Source organism: Sorex araneus, chromosome 3 (assembly GCF_027595985.1).
Source record: "Sorex araneus isolate mSorAra2 chromosome 3, mSorAra2.pri, whole genome shotgun sequence".
Lineage (NCBI taxonomy): Eukaryota > Metazoa > Chordata > Mammalia > Eulipotyphla > Soricidae > Sorex > Sorex araneus.
Genome location: NC_073304.1, coordinates 178,457,696 through 178,475,788, shown reverse-complemented (window position 1 = coordinate 178,475,788; position 18,093 = coordinate 178,457,696). Strand labels below are relative to the sequence as shown.

Below are 18,093 nucleotides of genomic sequence, written 5' to 3'. Positions count from 1 at the left end.
GGATGGCTCAGAGGACTGAAGCAGCGTGTCCTTTGCATGTGGGTGCCGTGGGTCAATCCCTGGCACAGCATGGTTCCCCAGGCACCTGTGGGCAAAGCTCCTTTCCACCCCAGAAGAGTGTTAATTCTCTGTTGCTGCTGTAACATATCAGCCACATAAAACAATATTCATTTCTCTTGTTGTTTTTTGAGCCACATCCGTCGGTGCTCAGAGCTGACTCTTTCCTCAGTGCTCAGGGTTCACTCTTCACTCCTGGTGGTATGGGGGTGCTGGGAATTGAACTCAGGCCAGCCTTGTGTATCTACTATACCATCTGTCCTGTACAATATCCATTTCTAATCTCACGGTTCTGAAGGGCACATGTCAGGTGGATTGCCTGTCTTCAGAAGCCCGAGTGTCAGGGATCCAAGTCAATCCTGGTTGGTAACCTAGGCTCTGGGTGGGGCTTCATGGAAATCCTATTTCTGTTCTCCACCGGGTAATTGTAAAATTTAAGTCCCATTTCCTTGTTATCTTGAAGGGCTTCTCTGCTTTAATTTTAATTTTTATTTACTTTTGGTGTTTGAACCACACAAGGCTAATGCCAAGATCTGGATCTGTGCCACTGCTGACTCCTCGCGCAGGGCTTATGGGGACCATATGGGGTGCCAGGGATTGAACCCAGGCTGGCGGTGTGTAAACCAAGTGCTTTCCCTGCTGTATTACCCCACCAGCCCCTGCTTCTCAAGGCCCCCAGTAATTGCCCGACTTTCAGATTTGTGATCCTTTGCCCAGGTTTAAAGCTGCAGGGCCACTTCCTTCTTTCTCACACTCCCTATCTCTGACCTCCCGTCCACATCATCTTTCTGTGTCCCTCCTGCAACTTGTACTTCTGCTGAGGAAGATTTTCTGCTTTTAATGGATCAAATGATTAAATTGACCCACTTGGATAATCCAGCATGATTTTATTGTAAGCCTATAAAGTATGTTCCACCCGCAAAGTCCCTTTGCAGCACTTCCTAATTTTGTGTTTGACTAACAAAGGGATAGGAACAATGAAAAGAGGGAGAGCTTTAGAGTTCTGTGCACCACAAAATGTTTGGCCTTTTTCCTAGACTATATTATTCTGTTTCCAGAGTACTGTCCCACTTCATTGGTTAAAGTATATTGAATTATTATTTGTTGATTTTCCTTTTTTTATTGACATAAGTTTTTTTTTTCAGATTCTTTTATTTTTGCATACCAGATCGCTCTCAGTCTGTTAAGGTTGTTGTAATAAATAAAGATGGCATCTATTAGACTCATGACATACAAGCTTGCTATTAATCTACTTCTTTATTAGCTCACTCAGAAAGTATGAAAGTGATGTTCTTTCCTTTATAATCTGTGAATTGCTTATTTTTTTGTTTACAATCTTTTATCAAGTAAAGTTAAGATATACTACAGATAAAATTTTTCTTGACTTATTTTTATGGGTTTTGTTTTGGGGGGATAAAGGATAAATTATTTTTTTTTTGAAAGATGTATTATAAGATGTAAGATCCAAGTGATTTATAAGTAGGTCTGAACTGTGGGACCATAATTTACATTGCATTGAACATTTTTGACACTTTAACCTTATTAAGTATTTGGAATTCTTTACACTGATAGTTCTAATGGTACCATAAGATAGAATTATTTAGGTTATTAAGACCAGTGGTTTTTTTATAGGCACAGGTCACTTTAAATGCATGGCTGGGTGAGGGTGCCACCAGCTCACAGCAGTAGCCAAACCCTTGGGAGACTTTATGAGAGTTTTGCACTTAGAATGGCTAGCACAGAATTCCAAGTAACATGTTGCCTTTGTTTTCTTCAAATAATATAAATTGTGTATTTCTCAAGCCCTAAATGTTCCAGTTCTCTGAAATATTCAAATAATGAATCTTCTATGGAATTTTAGCATTTGTAGCAATAATTGTATATATGCTAAGTCCTATTGAGCTTGATCTCCTTTCTGTCACCATGGAATTTACCATTTATAATTTGGAAATAATATGGGACTGGAGAGAGAGTATATGGGTCAAGGTGCTGACTTTGCTTGATCCAACCCAGTTTGACCCTTAGCACTTCTTGGTCCTCCACACAGTGGCGGAAGTGACCCTGAGCACAGAGTCAGGAGTCACCCTGAGCATGACCGCAGGTGGGCAGCGTTTCTCAAACAACCAATCAGAACACATCTTGTGACAATCTTCATTTAAAACTTGTAAAGACAATCCCTATATTCGCATTTATTTCCCAAATGAAACATGTCTCAGTAGTCATTATATGTATTTTGACATTTTCTCTAATATCTAATTAGAGGTTTATGAGAAGATATTGAAAGAAAGATAATAACTTTTTTCTGTTATTCCATCACTTTGAGTTAATCATGATAACATTTTTTATGTCTTTTTCTCTCTTGGAGGGAGTGTGAGGTGAGTGAGGTGCTCCCAGTGGTACTTGGGCATCCACATGGTGCCACGGATCTCAACTGTTGGTGCATTCAAGGCTTGTGGGCCAGCCCTCTGACTGTCACAAGTGCTGTCTTATTTATAGGCTCATGAATGTGGACACTACCACATGTAATCCAGTCGCCTATTCCTGTTTATTTACTGCTTAGCACATTATCTTTAACCTCACCTATTTGATAACTTTAATCCCACCATATGGCTGGCAGAAATTATTCATCCAGAATCTTCTTGGAAAAACCTTGGGGCTGGAGCAATAGCACAGCGGGTAGGGCATTTGCCTTGGATGCAGCCATACGGGTTCGATTCCCAGCATCCCATATGGTCCCCTGAGCACCGCCAGGGGTAAGTCCTGAGTGCAGAGCCAGGAGTAACCCCTGTGCATAGCCAGGTGTGACCAAAAAAGAAAAAAAAAAAACCCTTAGGTGCCTGGGCATATAGCAGGGTGCACACCTAGCCCATTGGGGATGGTAGGGGGCTGTAGAGGGGATGCACACCTAGCCCGAAAGGGGATGTAGCGGGGTGTGCCTCACCCCAGAGGGGAAGTAGTGGGGTGTGTGCCCCACCTGAAAAAGGAAGTAGCAGGGTGTGTGCCTTGTCTTAATGGCTCCATGAGTCCCACCCTCCAGCACAGCCTCACCCTGCAGAGCACAGTCCAGGGCACCACGAGTGTGGAGCCCCCAGAGCACCAGTGCAGCATTAACAGAGGAAAGGGAGGGGGCCCGGTCACCATTCTCGGGTTCTCTCTCCTCCACCTGCTGACGCTCTGCGCTCGAGCCCTGAGCACTTCTACTGGATGTTGGACCCTCCAGTCAGAGGCCCCATGCATCTTTGATTCTGACACAGTTTCTCATAAGAACTCAATTGCCCTAGAATGTTTATTGAGCCGATGAACTGATAAAGGGATGTTTGAGTGAACTGTGTGAAGGAACAAGAAGCTTCAGCACAGGTGGGTGGGTCAGTCCAGTCTTTGGGACATAGCTGCGCATGCAGCCAATGACTTGGGGCTGGAGTGCTTCCCTCTGCCAAGGAGCGATGGGGCTCGCACGCGGCTGCCCTGCCAGGTGCTGTTGGGGATGCTAATATGCATCGAGAGACATGGCCAACACCTTAGAGCTCACTAGACGGCTGTTACTAGGAAGTGGGAAGGGATGGTAGGCCCGCTGCCCTGCACCAGGTAGCTTCACTAGACTCTGATGGATGCACGCGGCTTCAACATCTTTCATATCTTTCAGGACTGAAAGAGCTGTCCCCACCTCCTCTCAATCTCAAGCGCTTATACAAAGAGACTCTAGAAATTGAACCCATCTTGATCATCATTTCCCCGGGAGCTGATCCTTCTCAGGAGCTTCAAGAACTTGCAAATGCTGAAAGGAGCGGGGAGTGTTACCACCAGGTTAGTACTGGCCAGCCAGCTATGCTTGCTGCCCCCAGAGTCGGTGCCTGGTCCCCACAGACTCGATGAAGTGAAACCACCTCTTCAGGCTTCCTGCTGGGATCCCAGCTCAAGATGTGGGCAAGGGGGGGGGGCAGAATGCCAATAATAGGTGGAGATGGATGCTGAGAAAGGAACCGCAAGCTCAAACACCAGCTTCTCGAAGCTGGGAAACTCAAGGTAAGAACTTCTCCAAGAGCACCAGAAGTTGTGCCCTGTAGCACTGCCTTTGTGACCTCCAGAAGTCTGGAAAGATAACAATTCATTGTTTTTTGTACACTAAACTGTGGTAATTTATTTTGGCTTGGTTTTGGGGCATATACCTGGCACTCCTCAAGACTACTCTTAGCTGGATGCCCCAGGGCCTCTATGTGGAATCTAGAAGCAAACCCACATTGGCCATATGCAGGGCAAACAGTCTGTCTTAATCTCTGTACTGTCTCTCCACCTCAGTTGTGCTGGTAGCAACTAGTACAGCTGCTTATACTTTGAAACTTTCACTTTTTAAACCTGTATTCTTTTATAATAAATTACAAGCAGTGGTTACTGCAAAAACTGAAGTGAAAGTAATTATATCATTTCAAGTAACATTTATTTAATAAAATACCATTTTCCGTAAGGTAAATTTGGGAGCTTTAGTTTGTTTTGACGACCTCCTTTTACAATTCAGTTTGCATGCAAGTTTGAAATCTATTCACTTAGTCTATTTTGACAAGTGAATAAATAACCCAGTTGCTTTTAAAAAATAGTAGTGATAAAGACAGCAAATACATTATGGCAACAAAAAAATGGAGAGAAAGATTGTTTAATGAAAATAAACTAAAGAAGAGAAGGAGAAATATTATAGCGGGTAGCGTGCTTGCCTTTCATGCAGCCGATTCAGGTTAAGTCCCCAGGACAGGAGAATTCCTGAGTGCAGAGTCAGGAGTAACCCTGAATATTGAGGGGTGTGTCCCCCCTCTACCCGCCCTGCCACACACACACACACACAAAGAAGCTAAGGAGAACACAATAGCAAAGTTAGGCTCAGATGTAGATGTTTGCATTGTCTGACTATAGGGAGCCTCATTCGAGAATATTCATTAGGGCAGCAGTTAATTCTCAATGGGATAAGTTCAAGGGGAACCCTATACTACAGGTTATGTTTGTTGGCAGTGAATTTGGCAGATAAAATCATTTATATTCATTCTGAGTACTTAAACCTAGTGGTTTGTATTCTAAGCTTGCAAAATTGTTTACTAGAGTAAATCCTTTAAATATAGGTATGTTCACATTCTCATTTAAAACTGCTATGTTGAATATAAATACTAAGGGTGATAATCTATTCTTAAGGGTATTTTTATTCTTAAATTTTAATTAGAAACTTGTGTTTTGAGGGCAGATGAATGAGTTGAATCATCTTTTTGACATTTTCCTGTTGTGCTTTTTGTGTAAATATATTTCAGTAGTAAATGTTTTCAAATTTCATGAAATTTATGCTGTAGCACAATTTTATATGATGTGTGAAAATTCCAAATTGCCTATTTTTAGCCATACTTTCTTCTATTTATGCTTCCTCTTTTTTGCATTTAATAATGGAAAAGTAATATGGGTATTGAAATAGGACCACCAGTGTATATTTTACCTTTCCTATTTGCCTGTTTACTTAATTCCAGCTTAGACCATGAAAATTAAAAAGTAAAATCAATATTATTATTGATTTATTTAGTACCTACTTTGTTTCATGCCTTAGTATGCATTTAGTTAAATATGCTTCCTTCTTGCAAAGATTTTATAGTCTAATTGAAAAACAAAATCAGTACTTCTAAATGTCAGCTAAAAATAATGAAATGCAATCTTGTGTTTATTATGAAAAAGGTAATTACTGAATCTGAAGTAATCTGAGTACTCTTCAAATGTTTTGATCATATACACCCAATGAAAAATACAGGAGTTGGAAGTCAGGACTCCCAGCCCATGTTTATTGGTGAACTGACGTGTATATATGCACAGATACAGCTGCACTGATATTGAAGTTTTACATAATCATCCTTAAACACATTTGGAAGGGACAGGGTATAGCCTAGTGCTAGAACACTTGTCTTGTACCCTTGAGGCCCCGAGTTTCCTCCCTGGAATTACAAAAAATAAAAAGAAGAAGAAAATAAGCTTCACTGTATACAATTAAAGACTTGATATAATAGGTTCCCATCATAAGTTATTGGCTAGTAGTTTTATACAGCTTAAATTTGATATGACCACTTTGAGTCAGACAGGACATAAAATACAAAAATCTTAGTGGAAGTCTGTAGTGATTCCCAGCAAAGGGAGCATTCATATAATACAGAAATCTCACACTCTCACTGCATTTATTTTCTTGGATTTTTTTTTTTTTGCTTATTCTTGTGTATTTTAATGCTTAGCATTTTTCTGTTTTATAAAATGGTCTGTCTATTACATAAGTATAGATGGGCTACAGGGACCAGGAAAAGTTGGAACAGTGAGTTTAGGTTCTCACATCTTCTCTCCTGTCTTTGTTTGTTTGGGGACCATACCTGGCAGGGTTTACTCCTGGCTCTGCACTCAGGGATCACTGCAGGTGGGACTCAGGGAGACCATCTGGGTACTGGGGATCAAACCTGGGTCAGCGGAATGCAAAGCAAGTGCCCTGCCCACTGTACTATCTCAGGCCCCTCTTCTCCTGACTATTTTCTGTATTGCTCCTCCCTCCTTCCCTTTTTGTTCCCCTTTCAAGCACTCAAGGTACAAAGCCTTCATGTATGAATATAAGACTCAAATTTGCCAGCAGTATTGGGAGATGCTACAGCGAGGGCTACACAGACCACTAGTTTAAGAGCCAAATATGTACATTAGAGAAATTAGTGAGAAGTACATTTCAGGAAAATGAAAGAATAAGTCTCTCAGGTAGTTCAATAAGACTTTAGTCATTAAAAAAATAATAAAAGTTTTAAAGGCCTATGTTTGAGAGGAAAGAATTGCAGAAAATAGTAGGAAGAACATAATACTATTCAATGATTCTCTATAATGTTGTTGAACTTCTAAACCTGTAGTAATAAATGTTAATAATTGGAAAATATTAAATCAAAATCAAGATCATTATTGGAAATTATTAATCCCTAATAATTCTTATTAAAAACCTAGATCCCTGATTACAGCCATTGAGTTTGTTCAGGCTAATTCATATCTCTTTTGTAGATCTGATTTTTTGGTTTTGGTTTTTGATTTTACAGGTTGCAATGGGTCAAGGTCAAGCTGATTTAGCAATTCAGATGTTAAAAGAATGTGCCAACAGTGGAGACTGGCTCTGCCTAAAGAACTTACATCTTGTGGTATCTTGGCTGCCAGTTTTGGAAAAGGTAAAGTTAGAGAAATGTGGTGCAAATAATACTTAATAATTTAGTAATCTGTAAGGAAGTAATGTGTAGTATAACTGTAGAGCTACATTAGTATGCAATTTAAAAATCATACACTTATGTTTATGCTGCTTTATATATTCTCTTAAAATGTACACATGTACCAAGGAAAGTAGATTAATAGAAAGTCTAAAAATCACTGCATTTTCAATATGTTTAAGAGAATACAACCTATTAATCAGATTTCAGGGAAGCTCAGAGAATCATCAGAAAAAAAATGGGGAAATGCTTGAAAAAACTATAGAAGTTTCATCTTCTCTTTATGTTCTTATTTGGTTAAATTTATAGGGAGAGAAAAATGGAGAGAAGTGTGAGGGAATGGTCAAATTATTAGGTGCTAGGGAATTAAATGTAAACTGAAGCAGTCACTTCGTTTTTATATTTCTTTTCTTTTTAAAAGCAATCATTTCATTTGACAAAAGTGCTCCCAAAAGAAAAATAACCATAAGTCTGAACAAATTGCTCAGCAGCTTTTAAGTGCAGGGTTGGATCTAAGTCTGGTGATTTTGGAAGAATGATGAATGACCTTGGGTGGCCAGAGCAGACGCTGACGACTGTGCTTTGCAGGCTCACCGTGATTCAGTGAAGGTCGAGCACAAGTAGAGGGAGAAAAACAGCGTGGCTCCCTGTTGCAAGACAGTGCACATAGAGTGGGCCCCTGTCCCCTTGGAACAGTGCTGCAGTTCTGGAAGGGGAAGGCAGGGGGACACGGGAGATGGAGCAGGGGACTCGGAGGGGCTGCTTTCAGCAAACGCCATGAGAAATGTATAAAGAGGCTTGGAATTCTTAGAGCTTAGAGCACCAAAGGAACTCTTTAACATGTGGGTACATTGCTAATTGATGTATAAATAGTAATATTTAGAATAAAACCAGAGTGGATTGAGGAAGGCCCTTTGCTTGTGATGTGTGAAAATGTGTGCAGTCCTAGTAAAAGGGGTGCCTGTCATATCTTACACAAAAGAGAAGTCCAGAAAAATCTCTGAGTAATGAATTAATGGACTCCGGTGATTTATTCTATGTAATCGTGAGAGTTTGCATCTAAGGTTTATAGGAATAATCATGAATTCTGTTATTGTTGCGGTTTCCTGAAAGTTATTTATAAAACTATAATACTCAAGTCTACTGAATCCTGAGGTTTGGGGCTTTCTAGCGGGGTCACACCATATGGTGCCCAGAGGCTACTCCCAGCTCCATGGTGCTGGGTGGGGTCGGGGGATTTGCAGCACTAGGAGTGGGCCCCAGGCCTCCGGCAGACAAATGATGCACGCTGCCCATTGAGCAGCCGGAATCCTAAGTTTCAAAATATAAAGAAGAGCTGGAAATTCTTGAATCCTGCTTTTTTTTTTTACAGAGAAAATTATTAGCTATTAAAATATGTAAAATATATTTATTGAGAGCAAATGTTACTTAGATTTTACCGAAGCATAGCGAGATAAGATTATAGAAGTTTAAAACATCTTTTAACATTTTGGGACATCTGAATGAATTGTTTAGATACAATTTTATACATTTCTTTTAATACAGTTGTACGTGTGTGTTTCTTAATGAACTTAAAAAGATCTGCTAACTTAAGGCACAATTTTATATAGTTTACATTTCAAATTGAGTTTAAATTCATTTTGTAATTTAAAGCTTTGTTTTTAATGACCAATTGTTTAACTCTCTTTTGCTTATTTTACCTGTATATTTATTTTACTTATTATTAATACTGAGTATTCATGGTAGGTATAGATTTTATTAAGATACATTTTTACTTTTTTTAGTGCTGTTGTTTTTGAACTATTAAATTGCTGATTCATTCAGGCTGCAAACATTTGCTGAGTGTACAAATAAGCCAGCTGTCTTTCGTGCTGATTACATACACAATTGCAGCTGCTCCCCCGGAAGTTACATGGAAGACACAGGCCACTGATGGCCAGCCAGTATCGTGATTTCCTGTAAGAGATCAGCGAAATGCCATCAGTGTTGGACCTACTTCCTACTGGGGGGGGATGGTAGTGGAGAGTCAGGGAAATATTCCCTGAAGGCATGTTGTTTAAATTAGATTTTGATAGATGGATGAGAGAAAAAGGTATAAAGGATGTGGCGAGTGAAGTCAAAGAAGAAAAGGATAAGAGATGAAAGCAGACATTGTAAGAGGATGAATTTGATGTAAAGTTTTGAATTTTGATTTTAGGCAATAGGATACCTAAAATTGGCAGAAAGAAAATGATATCATCACCTAACTCTTAGAAGTGTGGATTGAGGGGCTGGAGCGATAGCACAGCGGGTAGGGCGTTTGCCTTTCACGCGGCCGACCCAGGTTCGAACCCCAGCATCCCATATGGTCCCCTGAGCACCGCCAGGGGGTAATTCCTGAGTAAAGAGCCAGGAGTAACCCCTGTGCATCGCCAGGTGTGACCCAAAAAGAAAAAAAAAAGTGTGGATTGAAGATTGAGAAGCAGAAGACTTGAAGATGACCACTCATCAGCTTAGTTTAGCATTGACAGCAAGTGTTTGACTCTGGCCTTTGAGCTAGTCATTATTACCCTTGCTTAGAGATGATGCAAGTCCTAAATCCTAATGTCACATGGTAAATAAATGACAGAACTGGCTCAAGGTCCAGTGGCTTATGTATAAAACTAAACTAGCAATAGAAAAGATTGGAAATATAATCAGAGCGTATCAGAATTTCATGGAAAGATTTTAGTAAAAAAACCTGGTTGATTGTATATTGAAGTTGGTTTTCATTATTTTTATGTAAAAGGAATTGAACACCCTTCAACCTAAAGATACCTTTCGTCTTTGGCTTACTGCAGAAGTCCATCCAAATTTCACTCCAATTTTATTACAGACCAGTTTGAAGATAACATATGAGGTAAGAAGGGGTACAGCTTGAGTCATTGACTGTATGAGTGCAGTGATGTCTACTGCTCTAGGAACCATCTTGCATACAGAAGCCCACAAAGACTTTTATTTGCAGCTAGATGAGCTGTAATCATCATAAATGGTAGTATTTGTGATGATTTAATTTCCTTTTCTAGTTCTACTTAATAATGTAATTATTGTAAAAGACGCATACCATGCAATTTACCATCTTAGCCCTCTGGTGTATAGTGTGGACATGTCAGCAGTTTGTTTCTTGGCCAGATTGCTCCTGCTCTCATGATTGTGTTATAAACGATGGTTTAATGTCAGTATAATCTCACTTATGTTACAGTATATTCTGAGGTATTTTGAATCTTGTTAATTGGCAAAATTATTTTGGAGTTGTAAATAACAACTGTTTACTATGAGAAGTTTAAAACCAGTTTTATAATTGTATGTTTTGAAATCAATTTTATAACTCAAACTTGGTAATGATAAAATGTTTTAATAAAATATGTTCTCAGACATACTAAGTCTAATGTTTTTTGTAAAAGTTTAAACAATATGATGTCTTTTTTTTAAGTCACCTCCAGGTTTGAAGAAGAATTTAATGCGAACTTATGAATCCTGGACGCCTGAGCAAATAAACAAGAAAGAGAACATCCAGCGAGCTCACGCTCTCTTCAGCTTTGCATGGTTTCATGCTGCTTGTCAAGAAAGAAGAAACTATATTCCACAGGTGAGCATGGACGTGATTCCATCTGTTCTAAGCTCTCCACTCTTAGACATTCTCACAGTTCCGTGTGGATAGCAGGCTGTTCCCCATCGGGCCGTGATCACATGCAGTCTTTCTGTATCTCTGCATGAGCACATGTAGTTGCCTGGTTGTTCACCATTGGCCCTTAAACCTGTGCCAGTCTGCAGGTGTTCCAGGGTGGAAATCACTAGTCCCTGCAGCCTTGGTCATGGCTGCTAGTTGATGGGCCAGTACGCAGGGCCAGTGCCAATCTGCAGGTGTAAGATGTAGTTCACTGATCTAGTCACACATCTCTGAAGTAGAATGTTCAGAACAATGTGTCAGTTATTGTAAGCCCTTGGTGATGGCTGGGTTTCACTTTTGGTTTTGGTTTTCTGGTGGTTGGGCCACACCCAGTGATGCTCATGGATCATTCCCAGTGGAACTGGGGGGACACCATAGGTGCTGGGGATTGAACCATGGATTGGGCACATGCAAGGCAAGGGCCTTCCCCACTATACTATCTCTCTGGCCCCAGGTTTTATTCGTTTATTTATTATCTTGTACACATCTGAAAATTCAAAAAGTGACTTCCCTTTCTTGTTTTTCCTTTAGTAAATTCCTCTCATTTCTCCATTGTGGAAACTGGAGCCATAGCACAGTGGGTAGGGCATTTGCCTTGCATGTGACTGACCCAGGTTCCATTCCTCCATCCCTTTCAGAGATCCCAGCAAGCTACCGGGAGTATTCTGCCCGTACAGCAGAGCCTGGCAAGCTACCCGTGGCGTATTTGATATGCCAAAAAACAGTAACAAGTCTCACAATGGAGATGTTACTGGTGCCTGCTTGAGAAAATAGATTAACAATGGGACGATAGTGCTACAGAACTACATTCCTCTCAAAAAATACACTGATACTTACTTCCTCCCTTCATCTAATATCCTGGGAGCTGCTTTTAGCTTTGCTACCCTATCTATGTTCAGTATCAAGTCCTGTCATTCTACTTGTAAAACATGAGTCAAATCTAGTAATGATATTTAAATTTTGTTTTGGCAGGGTTGGACTAAGTTTTATGAATTCTCCTTATCAGATCTTCGAGCTGGATACAACATCATTGACAGGATTTTTGATGGTAAGCCTGATGATGCCCATTTTCACCTCTGATGGTTGGGAAGAAATGCCGAGGGCTATTGACAGTGCACTATCTTTAGGGATGACTGAGCTGCCAATCTTAAGTTGCTTTTGTATCTGTCCTGTCTGCTATGCTGTGTTACCTGAGAGTTCTTCTATTGTGTGTCATTTGTTTTGATAGACCCATCCATTTCTTAGCTCCTGCATTCAGGAGGAGGACAGCTGCAAACACCTGATCTTCACCTTGTGACCTTCTGAGTTCAGCTGCGTTATTCATATCTGTTTCTTAGAAAACAGGTGAATGGTAGACCAAAGATGTGTACAGTCGTGGTTGTATGATCAAGTAGGAATCAAAGTACCAACAGAAGCTGAACTAGGATAGAAAACAAGATCACCTGGTCTGTTCTAAGGTCCCCTGGTTCATGCCTCTTAAAGGACATGAGCAGCATCCTTGAAGGTCGTGCAGGGCCACAATGGCATAGAGCAGGAAGCCAAGGGATGCTCACCCTACACCTTCCAGGGTTCCCCCCAGCTCAGCCCTGCCTCCCACTCCTCCCAGCCACCCCTCGGCCTGCCCCTTTTCAGCACATCACGCCACTTACCACCGAGTTGTTTGCTTTTAAGGTCTGCATTATTATTACTCAGACATCTCGTGATTTGGTTATTTCTGTCCCATGTCCCAAAGGATCTTGATTCTGTATTCTGTCAACTTTATCAGTGGCTAGCCTCAGTTCCATGTTGGCACCCTCCCAGAAAAGTCAAATAATGCATCTAATTTCTGCCTGAGACAAAAAGCCACTGGCTTGCTCCTTGCCCGTCCCTCCAGCCGGCCCAGGAGCACTGTTGATTCCCAGAGCTGTTGTTTGAATGTTTGCTTGGATGAGTGTTTTTGAGAACATTAAAACTTTTGCTTGCATAGAACATTTTCAAGTATATGATATTTAGAATACTACCAGGAGAGTATTAATGACTTTTTAAGATGAAGAGGAAACCAAAGCAGTTTGATTTAATTTTTATTGTGTTTCAAAATTAATTTCATCAAATGATTTTTTATATCACATCATTAAATTGATATGAATAAGTGAATACAATAAGATTGAGTTTTATGGTAAAATTAACCATATCATCTTAAAAAAACAATTCTGCTATTGAAAGCCTTTATATTTATGAACATACATATATATAAAAATCAATGCAAAAATGGTTCTAATAATCTTTGATATAAAGATTTTATAACTATGAGACCCAGAACTGTCTTAGCCTTTAATATTGAGTTCAATGATATAGAAAGAGCAAGAATGGTGTACATTGCCTCAGGTTTTATTTTTTAAGAAGTTTAAATGAGTAAAGGAGAGCATCCATAATACATTAAACTTTTAGTGCATTTAATATATTGAGTAAACGAGCAGTAGTTGACTGTTAATCACTATTACTATAATTTAGTAATTTAGTAAAAATTCTAGCCATTGCTGTTTGTTGTAGTAAAAAAAAACCTTTCCTAAAAACAATGAGTGAAAGAAGAAAAACAAGATTTTTCTATATAATTCTATGAAATGGGCTGGAGCGATAGCACAGTGGGTAGGGCATTTGCCTTGCACTTGGCCAACCCAAGGTCGATTCCTCCATCCCTCTCGGAGAGCCCGGCAAGCTACCGAGAGTATCCCGCCCACACAGCAGAGCCTGGCAAGCTCCCTGTGGTGTATTTGATATGACAAAAACAGTAACAACAAGTCTCACAAGGGAGACATTATTGGTGCTCGCTTAAGCAAATCGATGAGCAATGGGACAACAGTGCTACAGTGCTACAATTCTATGAAATATTTCATATACTGTCTACTTGTGTATCTTGTAAGGCTCATTGATGTTTCTCGGTGCTCTGGTTACCTACATGAGCATGAACTGGCATGTCCATTTCTAGTATATTATTAGTGAATGTCCATTTCTAGTATATTATTAGTGAATATTAAGGCAGACCTAGAAGATCACTGTTCTGTGCAAAGTCTCATCATAGCTACTTGCCCTAGATGGACTAGCCCCAGTGGCAATTGAGTCCTTTACCTTACAGGGCATAGTTCTGCAAGAGACAGCCTGAATGATGGCCCTCAGGCTGACTGTAGGATGTTCTCCTTCCTGTGATCATCCTTAGAGTTTATAGTCATGAAATAGAACTACATATGCTAAAAAGTAATGCTACTTAGTACTGACTAACTGCATAACTTTGTATTCACCATATTTATTGCAGGCCTAAGATTTAATTTTATATTTAATATTACCTCTGAATTGTGATTCTGAGATACCTGTTTCAAAGTGAAGTACCTTAGAGAAAAGTCCCACTGTCATTTTTAATACTACAGTAATGAAATTTAGAAGACTGTGATACGTTAAAGTGCTTTCTGGCTTCCATATTCATCAGATTATTTTATGAACTGAGTTTTATTCATTACATGAGATTACTCTGGGTCTCTTAAGACTGTCACACCTCAGGAGGTGGTGCTGCGTGCAGGTAAGACTGTGGCGGTAGTGTGTGAGGATCTCGCTCCAGCCTGCCCTGCGAGGCTACATGACATTCTTACTCAGGTGACTCAGCCCTCCTGTGCCTCAGTTTCTTCAGCTACAACTGGATGGTATGAATGTTGCTGTGTATTTTTGTGAGGCTTATCTCAATATTAACCACTGTACAATTATATTAATTGAATGTTAATGAGTAAAGGAACACCTAAATGAATTAATTGCATGTATATTGTATATCCTTTGTTATCTGAAACCAGGAATTTTGTTTATATTTATTATATTTTGAAATTTGGTTACAGGTTCCAAAGATGTTCAGTGGGAATTTCTACACGGTCTGCTTGAAAACGCTATTTATGGAGGACGTATAGATAATTATTTTGACCTTAGGGTACTTCAGTCATACCTTAAGCAGTTTTTCAATTCTTCAGTAATTGATGTATTAAACCAAAAGAACAAAAAATGTGTTTTCCACTATTCCATATCGCTACCAAAATCCTGCAGCATTTTGGTAAGTCAAAGTACCTCCTTTCAATCTATTACCCAGTACATATTTGGACCATTTCTTGTGTTGAAAAACATAGACTATTTCTTTTCAAATGTACAAGTATTTATTCACAAAAATGCATGATTGTATGTTCTGCCTCCTCTTGGCCAGATTCTCTAAACTGTAGTTAGGTCTCTTCTACACTTTTAGGGGGTGGTTGGTAACAGGATATAGTGTGCAGGTAGGATAGGACATAGCTCACAGGTAACTCTCTCTCTCTCTCTGCCCTGTTCTATTCTTTGCTCTCACCCATAGACTGTCACTGAGAATTGGTTCTGTCTAGCTCCTGGGGGGCTTTGTGGTGTATCGAGGGAGTTTTCTTCCTAAGTGAGGACGTTTAGTGTCAAGGAGTGAGCATATAGAGGGCAGACCTACTTAGTATATATTTCAGATCACTTATCCTGAGATGTCATCTTTTCTTTAAGTTTAACTTTAGTAGTTTTATATGGAAAAGGCTACAGTGCAGTAAATGTTTGCACAGTGAACCAGGCACACACCTGCAGTGGGGCTGACCTGTCCACATTATCAACACCCCACAAATCCTTCTCCCACCTATGTTCTTATCCAGCTCCCCAAAGGGTACTGTGACCCACCTCTCACAGATGAATGTTGTCTGGTTCTGTGCTTCCTATACATGAAGCACATACTGTGTGTTCCGCTCAGAATAAGTTAGTTCCACGTATACTGTGCTGTAGGAGACATGTCCAGTCTAGAGACAGGGATATCTCACAGCCATTGGGAAGCAAACCAAGGGTCCGGCTGGGCAGATGGCCCACAGAGCAGGAGCAGATACTTCAGTTTTAATCCTTACAACTGCTAGGTCCCCCATTACTACCAAGAATGACCACTGAGCACTACTTGGTATAGCCCAAGAAGGAAAAAATAATAATAATTGATTTATAAATTTATGAGAATTAGTGTTTAGCTTCCAAATTGAATTGGATAAGGGAGTTAAATGTTTCATGTGCCTCCATCTAATGCATATATAGTCAGACAAAGTCATATATATTGCATATATTTGTACAAATATCGTATTTGAACATTTTCAGGAAGTTTATAAGTGTTGGACTATCAAAATTGGATATTTTCAAAGAATAGCGTGCCTTTCCCAAGTTAACATATCTATAAGTTTGGAGGAAACAGTTCCGGGACAGTTGCTTAGTGTGACGGGAAGGTGGGTGGGGGCAGGAACAACATCCCCCTCCTTCACAGGTGTGTGCAATTTAGAAATATGGGCAGCACCTGCCTCAGTCATGTGTCTCTCCTTAGAATGTCAAGTCTGATTATTCCCATTCCTCTGCCAAAGTGAAGACCTGCACTCACTTTCCTGTCTGGACTCTTGAAATGGGATACTGCTCAGATGCATGCAAGCTTTGCAGTACTTGCCTTAAGTAAGGGGCTGAATCTAGAGATTACCAGTGAGTTTGCCACCTCTCACCACAAACTGAAGACTCATGCTAGAATTCCTTGCTGACAAAGCAGTTTACAAAGCTGTGTCTGGATACCAGTGTGTTACAGGGTTGTACTGGTTCTGTCAACTTGTTATGAAGGAATATTTGTCTCAGTAAAATCAGGACTCCTGTCATGATTGGGTTTTGACAGGTTATAGGGAAAATTATCAGTGGGCTTTCCTGCAGAGAACACTTTTGTGTGGGAAGGACAGCAGCTCTTAAGCCAGGGTCCCTTTGATTGTGGAGAGTTGGGTCAAAACTGGGGATGGAGCTCAGTGATGGGGAGGCCTTGGGTATGATTTCTGGTACCTTACAAAAGTGTTACATCTATGTTTGTGTGTATTTACACCTATGTATGTTTGTTATATATTTGATATCTGTACATAGATATGTATTATGCAGATATCAAATTACTTTCTTAAGACTAGTAATAACAGAATAATTCTCATCAGACTGAAAGATTGATCTATAGATTGATCTATAGTTATCTAGAAGATGACTATAAAGCATGAGTCACAAGCAATTCACCGTGTCATAGCCCCCTTCCTTTCTGGTTTTGAGTGACTTTCATATTTCCAAGAAACTGCCCTCCTTGCCTCCCCAGGACTACCGTGCCGCCATCGAGACACTTCCAGAAGACGACAAGCCCAGCTTCTTTGGCCTGCCAGCCAACATCGCCCGCTCATCGCAGTGCATGGTCAGCTCGCAGGTGATGCCAGCAGAAACCCGCCCAAAGAATATTGCTTCCAAAACTGAAAGAAACACATGCATTTTTTTAAACTATTGTGGAACCTATAAGTTTTTGTTTCAACTTTATTTTTCCAGATAATATTCCCATTTCTGTGCTCAGGGGTCACTCCTGGCAGTGCTTGGAGCCACGCAGGAGACTGAGCCCAGCCTTTGAGACAGCTCCCCACTCCACCCACCTTTATTTCTAAATATAATATTCGGCTTATTTTTGTACCTTGCAAATGTGATGCTTGTAGTATTCTAGGACTTCTTTATTTCATTCCTCATTTTTCCTGAAGATTTATATGTGTGACTGGTTTAACTAGTTTCATTCATTATCACCGTATATTATTTATTATGTAAACATGACATGGTTTATTTACTTTGGGGATATTATAAGACAGTGATACTATGAATATTCATGTTCTTATTTCTGGATATGTCTGTGCGAGAGTTGTTCTAGGGTATAAACTTAAGAACAGAGTTCTCTCTTGGACTAGAGTGACGAGAGTCCAGCTGGGAGGGTGTTTGCCTTGCACGCAGCCAACCTGGGTTAGATCCCTGGCACCCCTATGATCCCCCAAGCCCTGCCAGCAGTGACCCCTGAACACAAAGCCAGGAGTCAGACCTGAGCACTGCTTGTCATAGCTCCACTGCCATCCCCTTCCCCCCACCCCAAAGAAATTGCCTGAATCAGTTTTATGGTTAGAAAGAAATTTTCAAATTTTGTCAATATCTTCATATTTTATGTAGAGCTTTTTTTCATAATCATCTTTTGCAAATTACCAAGGCACTCAAATTTCTTAGTAAATTATAACCTATAACAGTAAA

The 18,093-nt window shown here is 40.1% G+C and overlaps 1 protein-coding gene across 2 annotated transcripts in view; it reads left to right on the top strand.

Moving 5' to 3' along the window:
- DYNC2H1 (dynein cytoplasmic 2 heavy chain 1) overlaps positions 1–18,093 on the top strand; it is a 153,837-nt gene that overhangs the window by 117,156 nt on the left and 18,588 nt on the right. For both annotated transcript variants that reach the window (XM_055131929.1, XM_004605157.2), the window contains 7 exons: positions 3,701–3,861; positions 7,131–7,256; positions 10,060–10,170; positions 10,744–10,899; positions 11,953–12,028; positions 14,838–15,046; positions 17,138–17,242. In XM_055131929.1, the coding sequence (XP_054987904.1) occupies positions 3,701–3,861; positions 7,131–7,256; positions 10,060–10,170; positions 10,744–10,899; positions 11,953–12,028; positions 14,838–15,046; positions 17,138–17,242 (944 nt within the window). The remainder of the gene's footprint in view (positions 1–3,700; positions 3,862–7,130; positions 7,257–10,059; positions 10,171–10,743; positions 10,900–11,952; positions 12,029–14,837; positions 15,047–17,137; positions 17,243–18,093) is intronic.